Here is a 22,566-nt window from a genome sequence, read left to right as displayed (position 1 = left end):
TCACCGTTGCAAAGTTGGATACTCCATCACATCAGTATGGTTCATCGCACGAAGGGCCTCAGCAGCCATTTCTCGAATCTGCCGTAACCGAGGGTCTATGTCATGTTCAGAGGTCAAATGCCATATCCCCTGAAGGGTCTCAACCTAGATAACACAAATACAATATCATTACAATCAATCTATACAAACTTCAAATTACATACATTTTTATATACAAAAACATAACATACCATTTTTTTCATAGAAGAGGCTGACTCGTTCATCCCATCAGTTGACTGTATCCCAGGTTGAACTAGGTACGACACTGTGATCCTATTGTACCATGCCATATAGTCCGGATTAATGTGACCATCCATGGTCACTGTTGCATGGTCAAAAGTTGATTGGAACCTGTCGTATCTCAAATCCCATTCATCAATGAAGAATTTATGTATCTTTGCCCAATCAGCGCCTTTCCTCCCACGGCGGTGACTTTTACACAAATGACCGGCATTACGTAGCATCCTATCACAATACTCAGGAATACGCTGGTAGCGGTTAAATTGTCGGCAAACTCGTCCAGCCTCGTGTGCCTCGAAAAATGACCAGCACACCAGGTAAGTGTCACACAAGAAGGATGCAGTCGAATCAATGCAGTAATCAGGCAGGATACAATCTGCATACGGTCTCCACAGAAACTACAAAAAAATAATATAAAAATCAAAATTAATTTCATAGTATAGTAAATTCATTAACTAATACAACAAAAATAAATTTCACCTGGTCGGGACGAATTAGTGATAATTGATCACGATAATGAGCTATTGAATATCGGGGAGCATTTCCAATTTCAGTAATTCCGTGCCACCTATACATAAAATTAATGTCTAAGGTTACCAAAGAAACATAATTAAGTGAGTTAATGTAAAAAATACATTACTTGGCTCCACACGGGGTATACGGCGTGTGCATAGGTGATATCAAAAAAGATGGCTTCAATGTGGCCATTCTTTCCCACGCCCATAGCTGCAAAAGAACCATAGGTCCACCCACATCTCTTTTTTGCCTGCCTACAGAAGCCTTGCATAAGTAATGATACAGAAATGCTAAAGCAGCACTACCCCAACTGATAGTAGACACTTCGGCCGGATAGTCAAAGGCATTTAACCACATACAGGGGACCTTGCACCCTGTGGTGTCCGGTATAATAAGCCCCCCTAACAAGATCAAGGCATGTATACGTGCCCTTTGGATGTATGCATAATCATGCAGCCCATCGCCCAAAGGTATCGTCGCTTGGTGGATAAGAGATGTTATTAACAAACCGCCCTGCTTCATTTCTGTTTCTCCGTCAGGTATCCATCCCAACATATCTCGACACTTGTTGGGCCAATCTTCATATCCGTTAGGGTAGTCACGGCCAGTGAAAACACGACCGTCTGCTCTCAAACCCCACAGGCTTTGCACATCCAGTAAGGTTACGGTAACTTCTCCAACTGGTAGGTGGAAACAGTGTGTCTCAGGCCTCCAACGCTCGATCAAGGCAGTGATAAGCTCGTTGTCCATCCTCATCGGCCTTTCACATTCCAACACGCCTTTGAAACCCCATACATCAAGTCAATACTTCACATTTTCATGTATTTGCACTGCCCAAACCTTATTTTCCGTCCGACGAACTCTAAACACATTTGATGTGCCATTTGCAACAATGAGGCTGAAATGTGTTCGTTTTGATGAAAGAGTAATGATGGATCCTCGGGGCCATAACATAACTGTTCTTCGGAACTTGAAGATGCCATCTGCTTCACAACATTCACCCAAAATTCTTTTGAAAAATATTATAAAACATAACCAAGATTCAATTTTTATCATAAAAACTCAACAATCCAACATCAATTGCAACTTCAATTGAAAAACATCAAACTATATTCCAATTTGAAAACATAATCAAGATTCAAATTTTATCTAGTAAAAAGGGGCGCAATTACAAAAATTGAATCACTGACTTCTACCCATTGAATTATATACATGTGAAACACACAAATAGGCAACAAAACAATAAAAATCGACCATCAATTCATCAATTTCGTCTTAAATCCTAACTTTGCTAAAATAGGAAAAACCTGCACAAATTAAGCAAAAACGGATGAACGTAGCCAAATTGAAGGACAATTACCGAAATATGTTTGGAAACGGTTGAAATCCGTCGGAAAACTTTCAGAAACGGTGAAAATCACCGCTGAATTTTGCTCTCCGTTGTTTCTGTCAATGTGAGCGTTCTATCCCCTTAAAACCCGACTAGAAGACGCATAACCCTTATGTGTCATTCAACAACGACGCATAACACTTATGCGTCATCAAAGAAAGACGCATAAGAGTTGTGCGTTATTAGAAAACGCCAAATGTTTGTGCGTCATTACACAAAGACGCATAAGCTTTGTGCGTCATTACCCGAAGACGCATAAGAGTTGTGCGTTTCATTAATAAAGACGCATAACGGTTATGCGTCACTCCCTGAGTTGGAATACAACTAAAGTCCTTCATTAAAATGCAATTCTATTAACATGCATCACCAAAAATAGAATTTTTCCTGTATATATATAAATATATATATATATATAAAAAATAAAGAGAATAAATGGAAAAGAAAAAGTGAATGAGATTTTTATCCACACACACAATCTCACTTTGCAACTCACACACATCACTTTTCCTACACATACGCACAAAATTCCTCTGTCGGCGCAGCGCACCTCCGGCAACCACCGCCTTCCGTCCAACGTGGAAGCCCCTCCTTGTCTCCCACCCTGTCTCGTCACATCTCTCCCTCCCTACACACCCACACATTTATATCTCTCTGCAGCGGTTGTCCGACCGATTCTGCCACCGCCGTCACCGTTTTCCGGCAACTGTAGCTAGAATTGTATGCCCTTTGTGTAAGCTAGTCTCTTACACCTCTTATTTATTCAATTTCTTCTTCAAATTAAAGCTATGGTTCATAATTAGGATTTTCCCTGAATTGGAATTCCAGTAAAGAAGGTGCAAATCCGCAAAATCTGACCTTTTAATTTCTGACTCCTTGCTTAGAGATAGTTGGAGAGATGATACAGAATGAAATGTTTATCATGATGTGTGAATGTCATAAAGCTTATGATTCTTCTTTTTGGTTAGAGAAATTTGTTAAGCTGCTTGGGATTGACCATGGCGTTAATCTTTTACACATTTTTCATCTTAATAAACATGAAATGTGTATTCTGCGCATGGGAAGTTCTGGGACAGCCTATACACAAGATAGAATTTGGAGGACTTTTACATTTTGACTAAAGATGTTCACAATAAGTTAGACATGCATTTTTTAGAATATTTACCATAAGCTTAACTGCTTAAGTTAAAGTTGGTGAAAAATAGAGTATCTTTATGCTATAGTACTTAAATTGGTACAGGACTCAAGTTTGTGATATTTTAGTTATAATTTGGTTTTGACAGCTGGTTTAGAATTTAGAGCAAGGATTGGAAAATAATAAGCTGAATAAATTAGTAGCTAAAGATAAATGAAAGTTAACTTATTATAAGCTTGAATTATCTTTGGTGCCGGTCTTGATAAAAGTTATATATTGAAAGGAAATTCTTCCCCAAGAGATAGCATGAGCAACGAGAAGGCAAAGGTAGATTGATTCCAGTAAGGCATTCTCGGTTTTAAAATAGTATACTCTTCATTAGATTTTAATTACTGAATTAAGTCTACGTAATTGCATATATAATAGTGTGTGCTAATCAGGGATACAATATATGATCTGAATATGTTGCTTAAGGTGTGAATTCTGTGAGTTCTAGATGTGAATCTGTGATGGTATTGAGAGAGTTGGAATTTAATATGTTAATTTGATATGCTATGGTGCGTAAAGAAGTTGTTATTCTGTTATGTTAAAGATTATTGGAATTAATAATTTTGATGAAAATGATTGTACTTGACTTGTGTTTATGCCCCGTTCTTGAGTGTATTCCGTGGGTACAATTGGCATGCCATAGGACAGCAGCGCTGCATTATTTGTGATCACTCGTCTTATGGATAACCAAAGCGAGGATCGTCTGAAATCAAATTTGATATGTCTGCTATCTGACCTGGTTATCTGTCTGCAGCCTTAATGGGTGGATGGTCTGTGTGGAGTCCTATCGAGGACAAAATCCGCGTCTGCTGCATCTGATTCTGTTTCTGATCTGGTTCGCGTACCCTAGTCTGTCACTAAGCACTTAAAGGGGCTATATGTGTTTGAATATGTGAAAATGTTGGTAATCTGCATGTGTTCGTGACTTGGATATTATTATTATTATTATTATTATTATTATTATTATTATTATTATTATTATCATCATCATTATTATTATTATTATTATTATTATTATTTATTCTGTGTTTGCATAATTGGTGTTATGCAATTTATTTTGTATTCTCATTATGTGATTCTGAGTATGTGACTTGTAAACCTTTTGGGTAAACGCCATGTGATCAAAGATTGACGAATAATTGTTCGTTTCTGATATGAAATATATGTGCATGGATATAATGATGTAGGTTCTGGAGCATTTTCATAATTAATAATGTAAATGTATAGGTTGTATAGTGTTTACTGAACTTCGGAAATTAAGGTCTAATGTGGGTATACTACAGGGCTTGTTGAAGCTCACTCCTTTCTTTTCCCCTGCAGATTAGGTGATCATATTAGCTCATTTGCTTCACAGCTGCTCAAGTCGAGTGACTACCTAACCTTTCGCGTTTGAATAATTATTTAATACATTAGTTGTGGCATGTGTAGAATGTGTAATGTGTTTGGAACATCTTAATCATTTCATACACTTTTGTTAAACAAATATAGTTGTAAATAGTGATCCATGTTGTGCGTGTGTGTGTATATATATATATATATAGATATATATATATATATAGAGAGAGAGATGATCAAAATAAAAATGCATTTAAATCCAGAAATGCAGCCCAAATCTTAGCCCTAGGATTAGATGATCTAATGGTCAATAATTAACCAAAAACATGGAAGGTCATAATTAAGGAATTTTAGGTCACATTATAATATTTGGGTTTAATGTCATGCTAAGATCATTTTAGGTCATGCTTTGTTAGGTCAAGCATGACCTAAAAATTAACTAACGATGACCTAAAAGTGCCCTACGTATGATATTGTTCTGCGTTTCTGTATTTAAATCTAGTTTTGCATAGATCAAAACCATATATATATATATATAGGCGTTGTATAAGAATTTGTTTGTTTACCAAGTAATGGAAAATAATTCTATAAGTCCAGGATTTATTTTCTGGTAATTAGATATTTGTACCAAAATGTGACATCACTTTTTCAATTATTAAATTAATCGGGTAAGGGGTGTTACATCATGCATTAGTCCTGAGGGTGTTTTAGAAAATGTCTTAGTAAAAGTGCATGATTTGATGTACCCTGCTGATTTTTATATGATTAGAATAAGTGAACCTGAAACTAGAGTGTCTAGCAGGATACTCTTAGGGAGGCCCTTTTTTAGAACAGTGAAAACAATTGTGGATATGGCCGAAGGGACAATATGCATAGATTTTCATGGTGAAAAATTCACTTTTAGCATCGATGAAGCCATGAAAAAACCTATAGATTCTGAAAATCTATGCTATATTGATGTTATTGACCCCCTAGTCCAAGAGTATCTTGAGGTTGAATTATTGCAGGAGAGACTTCAACCACAGGATGTGTACGAATAGCAGATGTAGAAGTCGCCGCGTGGTGTGATCTAATCAGCAGCCAAGGGCTGACTGACAAAGATGTTGAAGAAGCTATCAAGGAATTTTGCCTGAAACCAAAATTTGTTGGAGCCGTAGGGGCTCAACTATCAGTCAGTACAGAAGGTGTCACAAAATTTGGTAAAGAAGATGACTCGGGAAGGAATCCTCTACCTTCGGATACACTTCCCCCACAAGTTGAGTTGAAGAAACTACCAGTCAATCTGAAGTATGCCTACCTCGATAAGGAAGATTCATTGCCAGTAGTTATAAACAGTAAGTTGATAGAGGAATAGGAGGCAAGAAAACTGGTTGTGCTGAGAAAGAATAAGAAGGCCATCGCATGGAGTTTGACATATTTAGTGGGGATAAGCCCAGATATTTGTATGCACCATATCAGGTTGGAGGAAGGAGCTAAGGCACATCGGGATCGGCATAGGAAATTAAATCCCAACATGAGTGAGGAGGTTTTAAAGGTGATACTAAAGCTGTTATCCTTGGGAATCATCTACTCAGTTTCAGATAGTGAATGGGTCAACCCAGTTCACATGGTTCCTAAGAAGTCAGGAATCCAGGTGGTAAAGAATTACAAAAATGAGCTACTGCCCACCTAGTTGGTCACTGGATGGCGGATGTGCATCGAATACCACAAGCTGAATACCACCACCAGGAAAGACCACTTCCCTTTGCCATTCATCGATCAGAAGCTGGAGCGACTGGCTGGGAGACAATATTTCTGCTTCTTGGACGGATACAGTGGGTATTTCCAAATCTACATAGACCCTGAAGATCAAGACAAGACCACCTTCACCTGCCCGTTTGGAACTTATACGTATAGAAGAATGACGTTCGGGTTGTGTAACTCCCCATGGACATTCCAAAGGTGCATGATGAGTATCTTCTCCGACCTGATTGAAGACAGCATAGAAATCTTTATGGATGATTTCACCGTCTATGGGGATTCATTCGACTCATGTCTACATCATCTGGACGTGGTGCTAGAGAGATGCCAAGAGAAAAACCTTGTCTTAAATTTCGAGAAGTGTCATTTCATGGTCACAGAAGGCATTGTATTAGGCCTTGTGGTGTCGGAGAGATGAATCCAGGTTGACCAGAAGGAGATACGAGGTTTTTTGGGGCACGTAGGATTCTATTGAAGATTCATCAGGAATTTCGCCAAGATAGCCCAGCCACTTAGAGCAACTCCAAGGGGAGGGGATAAATAAAAAGGGTATATCATGTTTATACATTCCCAAAAAGTGCAATATACCTTCCCAAAAAGTAATCTTCCAAGGATAAAAGGTTATTTTTCTAAAATGTTAGTTTCAAGACTTCATTCTACAAGAATGCAATGGCAATATTTTAAATACTATCATACTATGCATCAAAATGAACTAGAATATAACAACGGTAATATTTTAAACAGAATGGTAATTAGGATTATATTGTAGCAACAAGATGAGTTACTGGACAATTGATTCTCTACTCAAATGTTTCCTTTTCCAAATATTTTAGATTATATGAACAATGATTCGGATGATGAATTTGATGCCATTATAACGGCCGCACAAGAGGAAGAGATGAGTCGCCGGTGAACGAGGGGCCATCGCGGCTCCATTCCGGGACATCGAGTGATTAATCGTGGTAGGCAAGAAGGTCATGAAAGACTCTATCACGATTACTTTTGTGAGCATCCCGTGTATCCTGTAAACTTATTCCGTAGAAGATTCCGCATGAGTCTTCCTCTTTTTAGCTGAATTGTTGAAGACGTGGTATCTCACAATGCGTATTTTCGCCAAAGATGTGATGCTACCGGTCTTCCTGGTTTGTCCTCTCTTCAGAAGGTCACGACAGCCACAAAGATGCTTGCCTATGGCCAACCAACGGATTCTGTAGATGAATATGTTAGAATCGGAGAGAGTACTACATTAGTTTGTTTGAGAGAGTTCGTGAAAACAATTGTAGAGGTATATGGCCCACATGAGGGCTCCAAACAGCAATGATATAGCTCGACTACTAGCACTTGGCGAACAACGTGGGTTTCTAGGTATGTTAGGAAGCATTGATTGCATGCAAGGTGGCGAACAACGTGGCAAAAAATTGTCCAAATGCGTGGCAAGGTATGTATACTGGTCATTGTCAAACTCCAACAATAATATTAGAAGTTGTAGCATCATCTGATCTTTGGATATGGCATGCTTTATTTTGAATGTCGGGATCTCTTAATGACATTAATGTTTTGGATCGATCCCCTGTGTTTGACACCATTGCTTCTGGTCGTGCACCTACGGTTAATTATCAATAATTATCAAATTAATGGGCATGATTATTCAATGGGATACTATCTTGCCGATGGTATATATCCTGGATGGGGAACGTTTGTGAAAACTATATCATTTCCTCAAAGCTTAAAGCATAAACATTTTGCTCAAATGCAAGAGGCAGTAAGAAAATATGTAGAGAGGGCTTTTGGCGTGCTCCAAGCTCACTTTGCTATCGTGCGTGGGTCTGCCCGTCTTTGGGATCTAGAGACACTGTCAAATATCATGAAAGCTTGTATTAAAATGCATAATATGATAATTGAGAATGAAGGGGGGTCGGGTGATACTGACTTTGATGAAATCAACATAAACTCTTTTAGTCTGGTGTTACATGGAGACCTAAATGTTGCTGATGAGCTTTGGGAAAGGTTGGGTCAGATAAGAAGCAACGAAACTCATTCTCAATTGAAAGAAGATCTAATTGAGCACCTATGGAAACTACATGGCAGCTAAATGTTGTTGATGTCCTTTATGATGTGTTTTGTTTAGTTTTTGTTATTTGTGAAACCTCTGTTTTGGTTTAGTTTTTTTTTTTTGCGGAACCTCTTTTTTATTGAATTTAGAACAAGCTCAAGAATTTATTTTTGTTGTTATTGTGGAATGTAATATCATATTTATGTTTAATGCCTACAAATGTTAGTTTATATAGGTTATTGGCAGCAAGTTCATGCGCTATTTTTGTACTCCACAATCTTGGCCTTAGATATACATGAATATCTTTGATCATTAGTTGTAGTCTTTGTATTAATCTGCCTTCACTCCATTTAGTGAAAGGGAGAAATCTTGATGCACAATTCAACTTGAACACTCGAAAAACTCAATCACAAAATTTAATACTTTTGTGTTTTGATGAAATGAGTAATCACCATGACCGCACAACCATATTGTTGGGCGCAAATGAAAATTTAGATTAAACATCTGAAAGTGTTCATATAATCTCAAATGCTCGATCTAAACAAAAGGTGTAGGGGAAAGATGGCTTATCAAATGAAAAAAAAGTTGACAAAGTTACACAAGAACAACTAATTTTTATTTCAAAACCCCCTCTTTTTTAGAATTTCTTGCTTAATACTCTCAAAATATGCAGCTTCTTGAGGTCTCATGCTAGTAGTGTCCCGACTAATAATTTGCATCTCGTAACAAGCATGCCGGTGATCAAGTTGTTGTTGATGTTGTAGCAGCGTTATCTCTTGTCGTTCAGTTTTTTCTCGGTCGACTTTTTCTTTTCGTTCAAAAAATTCTGGAGTAAGAATTGAACTTACGCTCCCAACAACACTTTTTCCTTTGTTTTTTAGCAATTCTTTCGTAAAGATAGCCTTTTCGCAAACAATATAATATGCTAAATTAGCCTCTAAAAATCAAGTAACTAAAAAGAATGCATGTATTCTACGTGGGTTTTAATTTTATCTTTCGCTCCTTAAATCAATTATTCGGAAAAGAAAATTAGACTGTCGTGGTTTTAGAATGTCGTCTTAAACTCCTTTTCAGACATTTGGCTGCTGCCCAAGGCATCGATGGCGACGCCTGCCGGCCATTTGCGCCCTCCATCCGTACGTAACACCTTCAACACTTATCTTCATCCCAACGAATTAAATTCTGGCAGCCCACATATTTTAATTAAACCACAGCCCAAGTACTTATTTCCTTTAGCCCAAGATTAAGTAAATTGGAAAGCCCAAACAAATTAATCATCCAACAAATAAATTTGGGTGCTCAAATTTAAAGACACCAAATCAAGATTTTAGAGAGTGTCGGTGTCTGTAATCCTCCCCAAACTATTCTCACTCTTAGGAACCTCCGTCTACCTCTTCTCCCTCACGCACCATCTACCATTAACGCAGCTGCTGGCTCTTCTTCCTATCGCTGTCACATCCAAACAGAAACTCCACTTTGTCTCCCCGCACCAGCAGCCGTTTGTACCTCCGTCGCGAGGCTGCCGTCCCAAACAGCGTCGTCGCTGCTGCGTTTCCTCCAGCACAGTCCCGCTGTGTCCGTGTTCATCGCCGTTAGCCACTGCGATTTCCAGTTGCGCTGCCAGGAGTCAACTCGCCAGGAAGTTGCCAGCACCGTCTCGCCCCGTCGCTATTCCCTTGACGGGAGACAGCCTGCTCAACCCCTCTCCGTTTACTTGGCCAACCATGGTTATCTGAACTACTAAGTTCTTATCCCCCTTTCTATGTTTTCATTATGCTTTGGCAGATTGATGATTTATCAAGAATCATAGCTTATGCTAAAAGTATTGTCAAAATTGAATCTTGAGGCTATGTTTTCTTTAATTGACAATTCCTATTATGTTTGAGTTCTGTTGTTGATTTTCTCATGACGAATGATGCGTGGAAGAGAAAAAAATGGATTGGTGATTACCTGAAATTTCTGTGTAGCTTTCGGCTTTCGGTTTTGATTCAAGTTGGGATTTCAAGGCTGCTTCTTTTTGTTCTCAGTTTCTAGCTCCCTTGCTGTGTTTGGAATTTGTTTAAGAATTATGGAAAGGAAAGGAATATATATATACCGTGCGGAATTTATTGGGACTAAATGCAATTGAATTCTGCAATTTAATTGAATGAAAAGTGTGTTTATTGGAATTAACTCGGGGCAATAAATTATAGAGTTATTCCTATTAAATTTCAATTTAATTGAATTGATGGTTGTTAATTGCTGAAATTGATTTCTTCAGGTGGTGGAGTGTGTATTGGCAGAGATGTGCAGGGAGAGAAGCTGGAGAGTGAATCGCAGAAAAGATTTCCTTCTGGACTATGAGTTTTAATGGAATTGGGCTCACAAGAAAAATTCGCTTAAAACAAATATGTATTTGGACTTAAGTAATTTGAGTCCAAACATTATATATATTTTTTAAATACTTAGGCCTAAATTACTTGTACCTCAAACCAATCAGACTAATATCTTGAACGTTGCTAATATATTTGATAGGCTCAAATATATTTATTTTATTGGATTAACTTTAGTACTATATTAAATATTTAATACTTTGGTGTTATTCCAAGTACCAACCGTAAATCGAAATTCCTTTTGATCGATGTAATGTAAATATTTCCTTTATTCGATAAAAAGAAACTATCATGAAAACCGGCTTAAACGAACGACGTCCTTTCCAGAACAACTATAAAGAAAAAAAAAGTCGGGGCGTTACATCTCCCTATCGTATTGTCTTCGGAAAAATGTGTCACCTGCCAGTTGGAATTAAACATCTAGCGTACTAGGCAGTACAACAAGTCAATTTGGATGCTGGAGCCTGTGAGGAGGAAAGGAAGCTGCAGCTGCAGGAATTGGAGGAACTCAGATTGGAATCATTCGATTCGGCCTGTGGTACAAGAAAAGAACGAAGTTGTGGCACGACATAAATCTGAGAACCAAAGAACTGCAACTTGGCCAGAATGTACTACTCTTCCAGTCACGTCTGAAGTTGATGCCTGGGAAGCTAAAATCTAAGTGGACAGGACCTTACATCATAACCGCGCTTCGTTCAAATGGAGCAGTTGAAATTTTAGGGAGTGCCCCTAACTCTGAACCTTTTACCGTAAATGGGCATAGGTTGAAGGTACTTAGCGATAGCATGGAAATGTGTTTAGTGGAAGAAATTCCGCTACACCTGCACCTAAATTTCGTCTAATGATCAGTAGGCTAGAAATTCGGAATCCTACAAGGTTACTTATATGAGAGCATGTGTGTCTATTGAACTGATCAGGTAGAATTTCAAATTATCTAGGGTAGGAATTGTAAATGTTGTAAATGAGTTGGTAATTTTAAATTAAATGATGTCTGGAAAATTCGGATTTGAAAACCCAAAAATATTTTCGGATCTTAAATTTTATTTGGGGTACTACTTACCAGAGCAGTTTCCGAATAGGTACATGAAATGCCTGGTCTTCTCCTTCTTCTGACTTATCGTTTCCTATCGTTGTGAACTGCTCAAGTTGAATTGTCAAACTGATCCATCTGGCCTATGTGTGCCTTCAACCTGGGAATGCCGGTGAGTGGGTCCATTGAAGAATCAGACTGATCAACTCGACTTAATCCGACTCGAGTGAGGTGAATGGAAGGACTCGAGAGCATTTTTAAAACCTTAACTCACAATACTATTAATTAGTATATGGAAGTAAGGATCGATCCCATAGAGATGATGTGTTTTATATTTGTTGTGGACACGAATGGGAATGGTTGCGGCCACACTTTCAAGGGGTGGGTTAAGTTAACTACTTGACTAGAGAGACTAAACAACTAAACTGATCCACTTGCTAAAGCTTAACTAAAATCTATTGATCCACTCATACGAAAATTTTCCTGAAATGGACAAATAGAATAAAGTGAACAATTGTCAGTCTCCTGCAAAATGTACGATAAAGCAAAAAACTTTCTAACAACTTCATCTTCTCCATGAAATCAACATTAGAAACAGAGTAAAGTCAGATCTGAACAATTACGAACAACGAAACATCATAACGACTTGTACACTTAAATATACTCCTAAGATCTAAACTACGCCTACGTAAATAAGAAACTGAGCCATAACCATGCAGAAATCACAAATCAGCTATCAGATCTAAACATCTTAAGAACTTCATCCATAATTTTCTTCTTAACTAGACAAAACATAAGTCTAAAACTCAGACCCAACAGAATCGTACCAGGACAAAACACCTTAAGCGAAGAAGTGCATCATAAATCTGAAATCAAAATTAAATCTGAGCATTCATGCATGGTAATAAAAACATTTAAACGTGAACATAAATCATCACATCAAATCTGCTAGATTAAGAACATCTAGAGTCTGCAGCAAAAGCATAAACTGAAAATAGACAAAATCAAAGATGGAAATTGTTTTATCGCTGCTTCTCGAAGCGGTATTACAGAACCAAAACGATTTAAGTGATAAAACCAACACCAAAACACCGCTAAACTATACTAGAAAGGGAACCAAATGTGTGTGCAGCGGAAATCATGAAAATGAAGTGATGTAAGCTTCCATTTCAACCCTAGAAGAGAGATGAATTTCTAAAGATGCTTCTGAATACGTATGTGACCCTCCCCTTCAACTCGCGTTGGGCTTTTTATATATAGAGAGGCGTAAGGCTCTGATCCCTAGGGTACCGTCCTCTCCAAAATGTCATTCCTGCCCTTCACTTTTGTGGTGGGGGTAGCTCTATCTTCCATGCTGAAAACTCTTGCTAGCTCCGTTTGATTCTGACTTGATCAACTCAGCACTGCAGTTTTTGACTTCATTTCTTAATCCGTTCATCCGCCCAACTGATCTGTTCATTTTTCTAAATATGGCGGAATTCACACAACATGGCTCAAAATTAGACGTTAGATCACAGATTTGAGTGTAGTTTACCACAGAGCACATGCATGAAACGAGTCTCATCAAATTGCCCACACTTAACCCATACTTGTTCTCAAGTATGAAAGAAAAGAAAAAGAAAAGAAGCAAATTTCAAGCATGGTTCTTATTCAAAAGCATTATAAAACAAAAGCAAATAATGTAAAAGACCTAGCAAGGAAAAACACATAAGTAAACTAAACACATTGTCATGTAAAAAAGAAAGACAAAACTAGTTTATGTTATTTGGCAACTGTCCCCACATGTTTAAGGTCAATCCTATCGTCTACAGTCTCAGATTCATTTCCCTCCCCTCTTCTATCTAATCATGCTTGTCCGTTTGTCAAGATAGCTTCTATCCTTCCAACTGTTGGATTCACTCAATCCTCACCAGAATTGTTATGACCATTAACTCATTCATTTTGTCATGCCATTAATGCTCGAGTTCTGTTGATAGAAGCTAACTCCTTAAGGTCTTTATTTAGGTTGTAATGGGGCAAGGGTTGTAATGTATAAAGGTGATGGTCCTATGAGTTCTAAGTTCATAGTATATATATAAGTACGAAGGAAATGTGAACTTAGAGACAAACTAGAACAACCTCCCTATGTACAATTTAGAGCTTTCCCAATCCTGAAGATACACTTGACCATCTTGGCCTTATTTATCTAACTTTTCCTTAGGGTCAGGTTACATCATTTTCTTCCCTCATATTTTCTATTTTGTTCTCTTTTTGCGGATCAGGCTATACATTCTTCCTGCTCATTTTCTAACTCTCTCTTTTTTTTTCTAGGTCAGGTTACAATGTTTCTTGCCGTTTTCTTTCTGACTTTCTGTTTCATGTTCCTCTGTTTCACAACCAATCTCCTATCCCAAATGGTGAGTTGCCCCAGTGTAGCACCCCGAAAAATTTGTGACTTTTGTTTTTATTAATATGGATGTTGAATGAGAATTTCTTTTATGGAAATTGATTTTCTATGTGATTGAGTTAATTATGTGCAATTAGTTGTTATGAGTTATGTGGAATAATACGAATTATGTTCCAATGTGTGAATTAAATTAAATGGGATCATGCATATTTTTCTAGCCATTTTATTTGATATTTTTCGGCCCTCCTAATTATTTGAAATAGTATTTTCTTTCTTGGATTTAATTAATTGTTTTGGGATAAATATCCAAATTAAATCCAAACCAAATTATCCCTATGTTATTCTACATAATTTCCAACCCCTTGCCCATTTCTTGGTTTTTTTCGAAATCTCCTATTAATTAGGAGGATAAATTATTTTGTATATTTAATTGGTACCTTACTTATTTCATTCCTTGAATTAAAAATCCAATTAAATCTCTCCATATCCTATTTTAATTAGGATTTGACTCTTTACTTCTTTAAGACCTCATAAATTTTCGCCCCTTATGCCTTTCAATTACCTTGTGGGATTAATTTAATTGTTACCTATTTTATGGGAGCCTTTTCCACAAGAAATTACCAAATTTAAATCCTATTCCCATTTAATTTGGGGATTTAAATATTTCCTTTGATTACTCCCTATTTTACGCCCCCCCCCTCCCCCCCCCCCCCCACCCCTCTCCTACTTTGAGAATTCTTGAATTATTTTGTTACCTTATTTATGGGATGCTCAATATCTTTTTACCAATTTTTATGAATATATTTCTCTCCAAGTAATACCATAATTTTCAAAAAATTCCCCCCACACTACACGTCTATTTCTTTTAATTGTGGAGCTTATTCATTGATCTCTATTTTATTCTTCCACAATTTTAATTGTCTAATTAAGTGTGGGAATAATTATTGAATATAAATTAAGAAAACCCTAACCCTAATCTTCACTCCACACGCCTCCCTCTCTTCCCCTCCTCTCCCACACGTTTTTCTCCTCCCCTCCCCTCCCCTCTCTCTCAAGGGCTCCAAATCAATCCTTCATTGTTGCTTCGATTTGGAGTTGGAAACTCAAGATCCATTGAGGAATCGCACCAATTGTCTTTTCTACCGATTGTTTTCAAGAGAAAGGTATAATTTTTTATCCACCTTTACCCTCCTTATCATTGAATCCATGATTCTTGAACCCCTCATGCATATAGTGAGTGGAGAATCGTAAATCTAAGAATTTATTGGTTGGGAAGGATGGGTGCACATTAATGGTTGTGTGTGTGTGCGTGTATGTACGTGTGTGTGAGTGTGTGGATGAATCATTGTGAATGTTATGTGCGAATAGGAAAGCATGGTTGTAATCTCGTTTTTGAAGCCTGACTATGTGTTGGAAGCATGAATATGTATGTGTGAATGTATGATAGACAAACTAGGGTTTGTGAATGTTGAGCATGAAAACTATTGTGTTCGGACAGTAGGTTCTGACGAGTTTTTCACCAATCAAACGATCTTATTTTTATATGAATTTTTAAATGGATGAAGTTTCAGATGTCTTCTGTGTTGTATCAAAATTTCAGCTTCAATTGATGACGGACGAATTTATAACGAAATTTTCAATTTAACTGCGCAGTCCTGCCAGAAATTGTGTTTCGTCCAGTGAGTTTCGTTTTTGTTTTGACCGATCAAAAGATATGATTTTGGTGTGGAATTTTAACTGGACAAACTTTTATGTGTCTACTGTGTGGTAACCAAATTTTAACTTCATATGAGATCGTATGGAATTTTAATGATTTTTACAAAACTACTGCGATGTTCTGCCAGATTCTGGTTTTGTTGAAATAAGTTTTGTTGACAAGCTTTGAATGCATTACATGATACATGTGTGAATAAGGAGCGTATCCTATGATGTGGTTATGTGTTGCACGTTGATGTATGCTAGAGTGTTCATTTCATTTATGTTGGTGAACGTTTGGGATGGGCAATATACGAAAATGATGAAAGGAACGATATGGCATGCATGATAAATGTGTTGATGGAAAAACTGATTGTGTTATGGTGTTGACAAGGGTTTTTGTGCGTACGTGGGTACAAAGAGCAAGGGTTGCATTAAAGTTGTGAATTGTGTTGTATAAGCAAGCGAGGTGGGCTTTCTTTTACTAAACTCTTTTACGCTTTCAAAAGTATGATACGGTGTTATAAGGATCGTTTAAAGTGTTATGTCATGCCATGATTATTTTGATGTTGAGATTGTTGCCTGATGCCTAGTTCGTTTGAGCTTGCTCCGTTAGGCTATAGGGCTGTGTTAAACGAATTCGGGTCTGAGTAGGGCCGCAAACCCTATCAGGCAGTGTACACTGGTGGGATCGTGAGCCGTCCTTACTAGTCGGCCGGTCTCGTGGGCGAATAGTGTGGCCACACTTTCGTCGCACTATGGTATGAGGATGTGAATGATTGATTATTGAGAAAGTGGGGAGATTGTTTTGTCTGGCCAGACTATGAAACTGTTTTTGTGATACTCGATGATATTTCTCTTCTAAATGTAAAACTCGAGTTCACTATGGTATGAATGACATAACTTTTATCAAATATTTTCGGCATGAACCCATTGAGTATATTAAGTACTCAGCCCTGCATATGTTTTCCCTATGTGCAGGTTGAGCGATGATGTTGCGGCGGATGTTGACTCGAGCCTTAAGATTTCCCGGATGCGTCGAGTCTTCATACATGGGTGTCATCCTATGACTCTCTCTAGATACTTAATTTCCGCTGCCTTATTTGAAATTGCTTTCTTTCTAAAAGTCTTCCGTTTTTTTTCCATACTATGTTATGACATTAATTACCTTGAGACATTAATCCGCTGCTTAACCATGCAATACATTCAAATATTTTCTTTTGAAATTTAGTCGAGCTTTGTGTTAAATGTCGTCTTTTATTGTTCCCCCTTTTCTTCCCCGCTTCTTAGTCCCTCCTCTACTCGCGATTTCCCCGTATTTACTATTCTTAGCAAGGGCGGCCGTGACAGAGTGGTATCACAGCTTCGTTCTTTCGCTCTGGTCCGAGAGTCTTCTTTCAGTCTAAGTCTAGATTAGTACCCCTAGACTAGAAGTGTCATGAAGACTCAACATCCGAAGCATCACGTTCAACCAAAGGAAAGTGAGGTATGTTTAAAGTTGTGGAAAGAATATGAAATCAATAATGAGATGATGAGAATGTATTTGCACAAGTATGCATGTGTATGAAAGTTATTTGTGAATATGATAATGTGAAGGTGTTATTATGTTGTAACGTGAGCATGAATTACGTGATGCTATATATATGTGTTATGCGAGAAAGTACTACGACGTAAGCATGTGAACATAGGAAACCTTAAGATGACCTTAAACTTGGTGATACGTGACGAACTTTAGATCTATCACAAACAACGAGATAAAAGATATTTGAGAAACCTTTGTCTTCTAAGGAACATCTTCGTTTTCGCGTAGATGGTACGAACAAAACAAACCGCGCGTAAGAGTGCTCAATATAATGTCAGAACACGACAAGCATGGAACGAGTACCGCCGCTACCAAAGAAAGGAAGGAAAAGCTCTGGGAGAGTTTGTCGCCCGTTTCGAAACCCTATGGAAAGAGATCCAGGGGTATTATGAGACAGAATATGGTGGCATATGAAAGCTAGTTGGGTTAATGCCAGAGAGTTGGAAGGAATAGATGGAAGTGACGACTAGTCGTTTCACTTGGTACGAACATCAAAGTAACGAGATGGACGGTGACATGAACGGCTTCCTGAAGGCCGTGAAGTGTGCTGTAGTCAATTCTAGTTTTGAGCTTCCACCGTCGGCGAATGAGGAGGAAGACGAGATAGTATGGGAGGACAAACACATGGTCGAGGTTGGACTCGTGGAAGGAGGTAAAGCCGGAGCACGAGTAAGAATGGTTTCGGGCTTCGGGGATGATTATGTATGGGATACCATGGAGGATGACGAAGACCTACGTTTGCTTGACGAGTATCACGAAGAGGAGGACCCGGAACAAGAAGAGGACCCGGAAGAAGAAGAGGACCCAGAAGAGGAAAAAAATAACGATAGATAGTTCGATGTTTGTTTCTGTCCTACGTTGTAAGAACGAGTAGAAGTAGTACCTCCCTTGTTTTAGGAATCTAGATCTTGTTTTATAATTTTGATTTCAAGCTTTCGTCCATGGAGTTCTTGATTTTCCTAGTTTTTGTTACTTGATGAAGAAGACACTTTTCAATCTGAGTCTGGGACCACATTATGCCTTTAGCCACCTTTTACTTTTGTCCTTTCAGTTTTTTTCTGTTTATCTAGGTAGTTAGTTGGTCAGTGCTGTCTATTATTCCGTTTTACTTTTGTCTATCCATTGATAGTAAGTTTTCACTTTTCACATGCACACTAGCAGTCCTTGTACACATTCCACAGCACGAAGCATTTGATTACGTACTGGTCTGGATAGGTATAGTCTCATTTTAGTTCACATCTAGGTTAACTCAACCCCGAAGCGCGGTAGCAAACCAACCCTTCTAGAATGTCATCGCAAGTGTATAATGCCTACATCCATCCATGTGGGATCAATCCTTTACACCATTATACCAGCCAGTAGAAGTGGGTTGAGGTTTTGATAAGAGAAGTTTATGCATAGTCCCAACAACACGACTAGGTCTAGGTATCCTCCTGGCCAGTTGAAGCATACACTTGTACACTTAACCTAAGCACAAACTTTCTAAGCTTATCAATCATATAAATGCATAAGCGAACACCAATGCGATAAAATTACTTCTTTTCTGCTTGGGTTAAAAATGGATTGTAGAGTTTATTATATACAAGCATCTCTATCCGTGCAACATGCTCGAAACAGGCTTTTCAGTATACTAATCCTAACGATATCCCATTTATAGTCAAAAAATCATGCTTTCGATTATACCTGCTGCCAAAACTCTCCCACTTATACTCAAAATAGGTCTCAGACTATTATACATCGAACTACCAAACTTTTCACCTCATGTGTAAAACAAGTGGCCATATAGGCATTTTGTGAAATAATTTTATCATGTTGTTCTCAGATGATATCTTGGTAACCATAATGTCTTGCTGCACACTTGGTCATTAACTAATTTCATACTTCATTTCTATGTGATTGTTTAGCCTTAGCATCTTGTGTTTCCCTCGAAATAGACACATGACTAGAGTAATCATAACAAAATGTAATACTCTTAGGCATACTCAAAATCACGGTCAAAGCTATAAAGGAATGTAATGAGATAAACATCATCCTAAGGTGAACACATAGTCAGAGGATGACTTGCTGAATAGAATACAAGAGCAAGTTACAGGATTAACAACAAGATGGGATACCTACTCCGAATTTGGTTTGGGTTGAGATTATGTTCCTATCTCAAAATTAAGATTCTGTCTCTCAAGGATCCACGATTGTCTTACACTCTTCCGCTGATCACTGATCGAGGAATGGTACACCGAGGATATGCTAATTATTTTCCCAAGCTCTACTCACTAATCTATCACCCACCCCTACAAGATGCATAGACAACACCTTAGTAACTTATCACCCCTACAAGATGCATAGTATTAACCAAAAATAGGTTAACGATTCATCCTATGAACTATTACCTCACACGCTTCTAGTTCATAGGGTTTCCAATCTATGTTAGCTCCTAACTCTAAGTTAAAGAGACCTGAGATAAAGAGCATGTATTATAGTAAAAGCCTAAATGGGCATGTACTATACCATAGGGCATGTTCAATAGTAAAGAGACATCAAACAAAGGACATGTTACTACAAACACACATTAAATAAGCCTAATAGAAAGAAAAAAGAAACTTATGAACACAAGAAAACTCAAATTAATTAGTATATGGAAAACATGTTTAGCAAACCCTACTACAAACTAAGATTAATTTAAAGAACCAGCCAGACATCGTGGTTCCGATTAAAATGTTAATTGACTTGAATATTGATGCACTTTTTATTAGCACTAAATAAACCTGCAAGTATACAAAGTATATATAGTATAGCTAAAGGTCAGTGTCAGATATCGATCACGAAAAAAACTATCACAGATTGTCTATTTTTTACTAAGCTTCTTTTACTAATTGAAAAAACAAAGAATCTTTTGGGTTTTGAAAGTAAAATTATAAAAACAAAGAAGAAGTAAACAATCGCAGATAAAATCATAGAGAAAAACCAGATGAGAAAAGGGAATTCCTGGGATGTGTTCATATTTATGGTTATACAAGTTCCAAATACAACACCTTAGCATAGTTCATACTTCACTAGAATGAGTCACATAAATACTGTCCATGCGGCACAAAGTAGATTACAGACACTAGGGGCGTCCATCCTAAAAGCTCTTAAGACTCCTAATGTTCTCGCTCTCAATTAACAGTGTCGTTTTAAGGGAAGCTAATTGTAATGTCAACTAAACTCTTCTAACTCGCAATCCCCCTCTCACGAATATATTGCAAGTCAATAGATCATTATAGAATGTGTCACTCAAACATGAAGTAATTATGCAACACTTAGAATAGAAGCAAAGTAATGAACAAAACGGATATTAAATAAATAAAAACTGTATAAACCAAAGTCATTACTAGCACATCCCTAGAATTCTATGAGTTTAGTTACACATGATTGAATAATCTAAAAACATAGTTTGTAGAGAAAACAGAGAAAAAATCAGAACTAAAGCAATAGAACCCAAAGGTTGAATCTTATAGTCTTGATCTTCTCTTGAATCCACAGTTCAAACACCTTGGATCTTGATGAACAGTGGAAGAAACTCTCAAATATTATGCTCTGGAAATTATGTAGCAAAAGGTTCCTTTGATGAAGCTTGAGGGGTATTTATAGCCTCCAAGTCGTGTGCCTTGATATGGTAAATCATTCTTCTAGTATGGTAAGTCTTGGAGAGAATATGGCAATTTCTGTGCGCCGCGTTTTCCCAGCGGGAATCTAATGTTCAGCGGTAGCTGCAAATCATCCGTAGCTTCTCTATCTCGATCAACAGTCGATGCACTTGTTTCAGCGCTCGCTGGCAATCATTCCGTAGCTACTGGATCTAACTGAGCGGTCACTGCGCACAACCCAACGGTCGCTGGCGTGTTCTTCTTTTCAACTCTAATTTTCTGAAGTGGACCGCTATAAGGGCAGCGGTCGTTGGCGACCAGCGCTCGCTGGCTATCTCCAATACTCCAGATTTTCAGCTTCGACTTTTTGCTATCTTTTTAGGCTCTATTTTGCACATTTCTCACAAAACACGTCAAAATACCAAAACAGATAAAATATGCAAATAATGGACATGTAATGCAACTTTAGCACTCAAAACAGACCAAATAATGACCTTAAAATAGTGCAAAATCCGAGCGTATCAAATATCATAGAGTACAAGTCATTGTTGGATGGAAGTTCTACTCTTCAATGTCTTTTTCTCTATTTTTACAAGTGTGCTTTAAAAATGTATACCGGGTCTATTTATACTCTTAGCTCAAGTTTGTTCGAGTTTGAATAGAGAAGGCTCGTCTATGCGCCCCAGTGAGTCGCTAGGTTCAACATGGTGTTGAACTCTGCTTCGTTTCTGGGGTCATAAGGTCTCCAGCGAGATGCTGAGTTCAACACCAACACGATGTTGAACTCAACAAGTCGCCAGTTATGGTCGATAGACCAGTGAGCTTCCAGTGAGTCGTTGGGTTTGACTTGATGTTGAACTCAGTGACTCGCTCACTTTCAACTATATTTTTTCGATTTTGAACTCTTCCTTTTGTCTTGTTTACCTGTTTTAGACCTTTTTATCACCCATTCTACATCTTGTTCAAACTATACTCCTGCCTAAAGGTGTTTCAAAGTGGGTCTAATCTTAATCTTAAATGTGAATTTTAGCGAAACAAAAAAAAAACTCCAATTTGATTCACATTATGTGAATCGAGTAAGTGAAATGTGGAACATACTTATCATTTATAGTAAAAAAAATCGAGACTACTAATTACGAACGAGCCAAAATTACAAATCGGGACTCCTACTCGCTAATGGGTAAAGTATAATTTTATAATATTCAGTATTTTAATTATATCCACTTTTATACTTAACACAATGCAACAAAAAATTTATTGATAAATTTAGAAAATGGCATTTAAGTAATTTCATGGGGTTGCCCTTAAAAAGTATAAGGTCAAAAGTTTCTTGAAATGATGGATAGTAAATGGGGTTGCCTTAAAAATATAAGGTCAAAAATTTC

General features: G+C 37.7%; 1 protein-coding gene and 3 long non-coding RNA genes across 5 annotated transcripts; 2 read left to right on the top strand and 2 right to left on the bottom strand.

Annotated features, from left to right (window-relative positions):
- LOC121765687 (serine/threonine-protein phosphatase 7 long form homolog) lies at positions 1–1,545 on the bottom strand. Its single transcript, XM_042161923.1, has 4 exons — positions 920–1,545; positions 760–847; positions 231–677; positions 1–144 (listed from the first exon to the last, which is right to left on the bottom strand). Exons 1-4 carry the CDS (start codon positions 1,543–1,545, stop codon positions 1–3), a joined length of 1,305 nt encoding a protein of 434 aa, XP_042017857.1.
- A 1,116-nt stretch (positions 1,546–2,661) lies between these two features.
- LOC121797817 lies at positions 2,662–4,952 on the top strand. 2 transcript variants are annotated; one of them, XR_006049974.1, is made up of 3 exons: positions 2,662–2,915; positions 4,120–4,265; positions 4,686–4,952. It is a non-coding gene; the product is annotated as an uncharacterized LOC121797817 (long non-coding RNA). The 2 variants fall into 2 exon arrangements; XR_006049973.1 differs by lacking the exon at positions 4,686–4,952 and having other exon boundaries at positions 4,120–4,382.
- A 4,014-nt stretch (positions 4,953–8,966) lies between these two features.
- On the bottom strand, positions 8,967–10,760 carry LOC121797814. Its single transcript, XR_006049970.1, has 2 exons — positions 10,444–10,760; positions 8,967–9,395 (listed from the first exon to the last, which is right to left on the bottom strand). It is a non-coding gene; the product is annotated as an uncharacterized LOC121797814 (long non-coding RNA).
- Positions 9,486–11,014, top strand: LOC121797810. Its single transcript, XR_006049967.1, has 2 exons — positions 9,486–10,220; positions 10,754–11,014. It is a non-coding gene; the product is annotated as an uncharacterized LOC121797810 (long non-coding RNA).
- Positions 11,015–22,566: the final 11,552 nt, after the last annotated feature.

The sequence above is a fragment of the Salvia splendens genome, chromosome 1 (genome assembly GCF_004379255.2).
Source record: "Salvia splendens isolate huo1 chromosome 1, SspV2, whole genome shotgun sequence".
NCBI classification, from domain to species: Eukaryota; Viridiplantae; Streptophyta; class Magnoliopsida; order Lamiales; family Lamiaceae; genus Salvia; species Salvia splendens.
The sequence above is the reverse complement of the archived record's forward strand: the minus strand, read 5'-3'. Positions and strand labels throughout refer to the sequence as shown.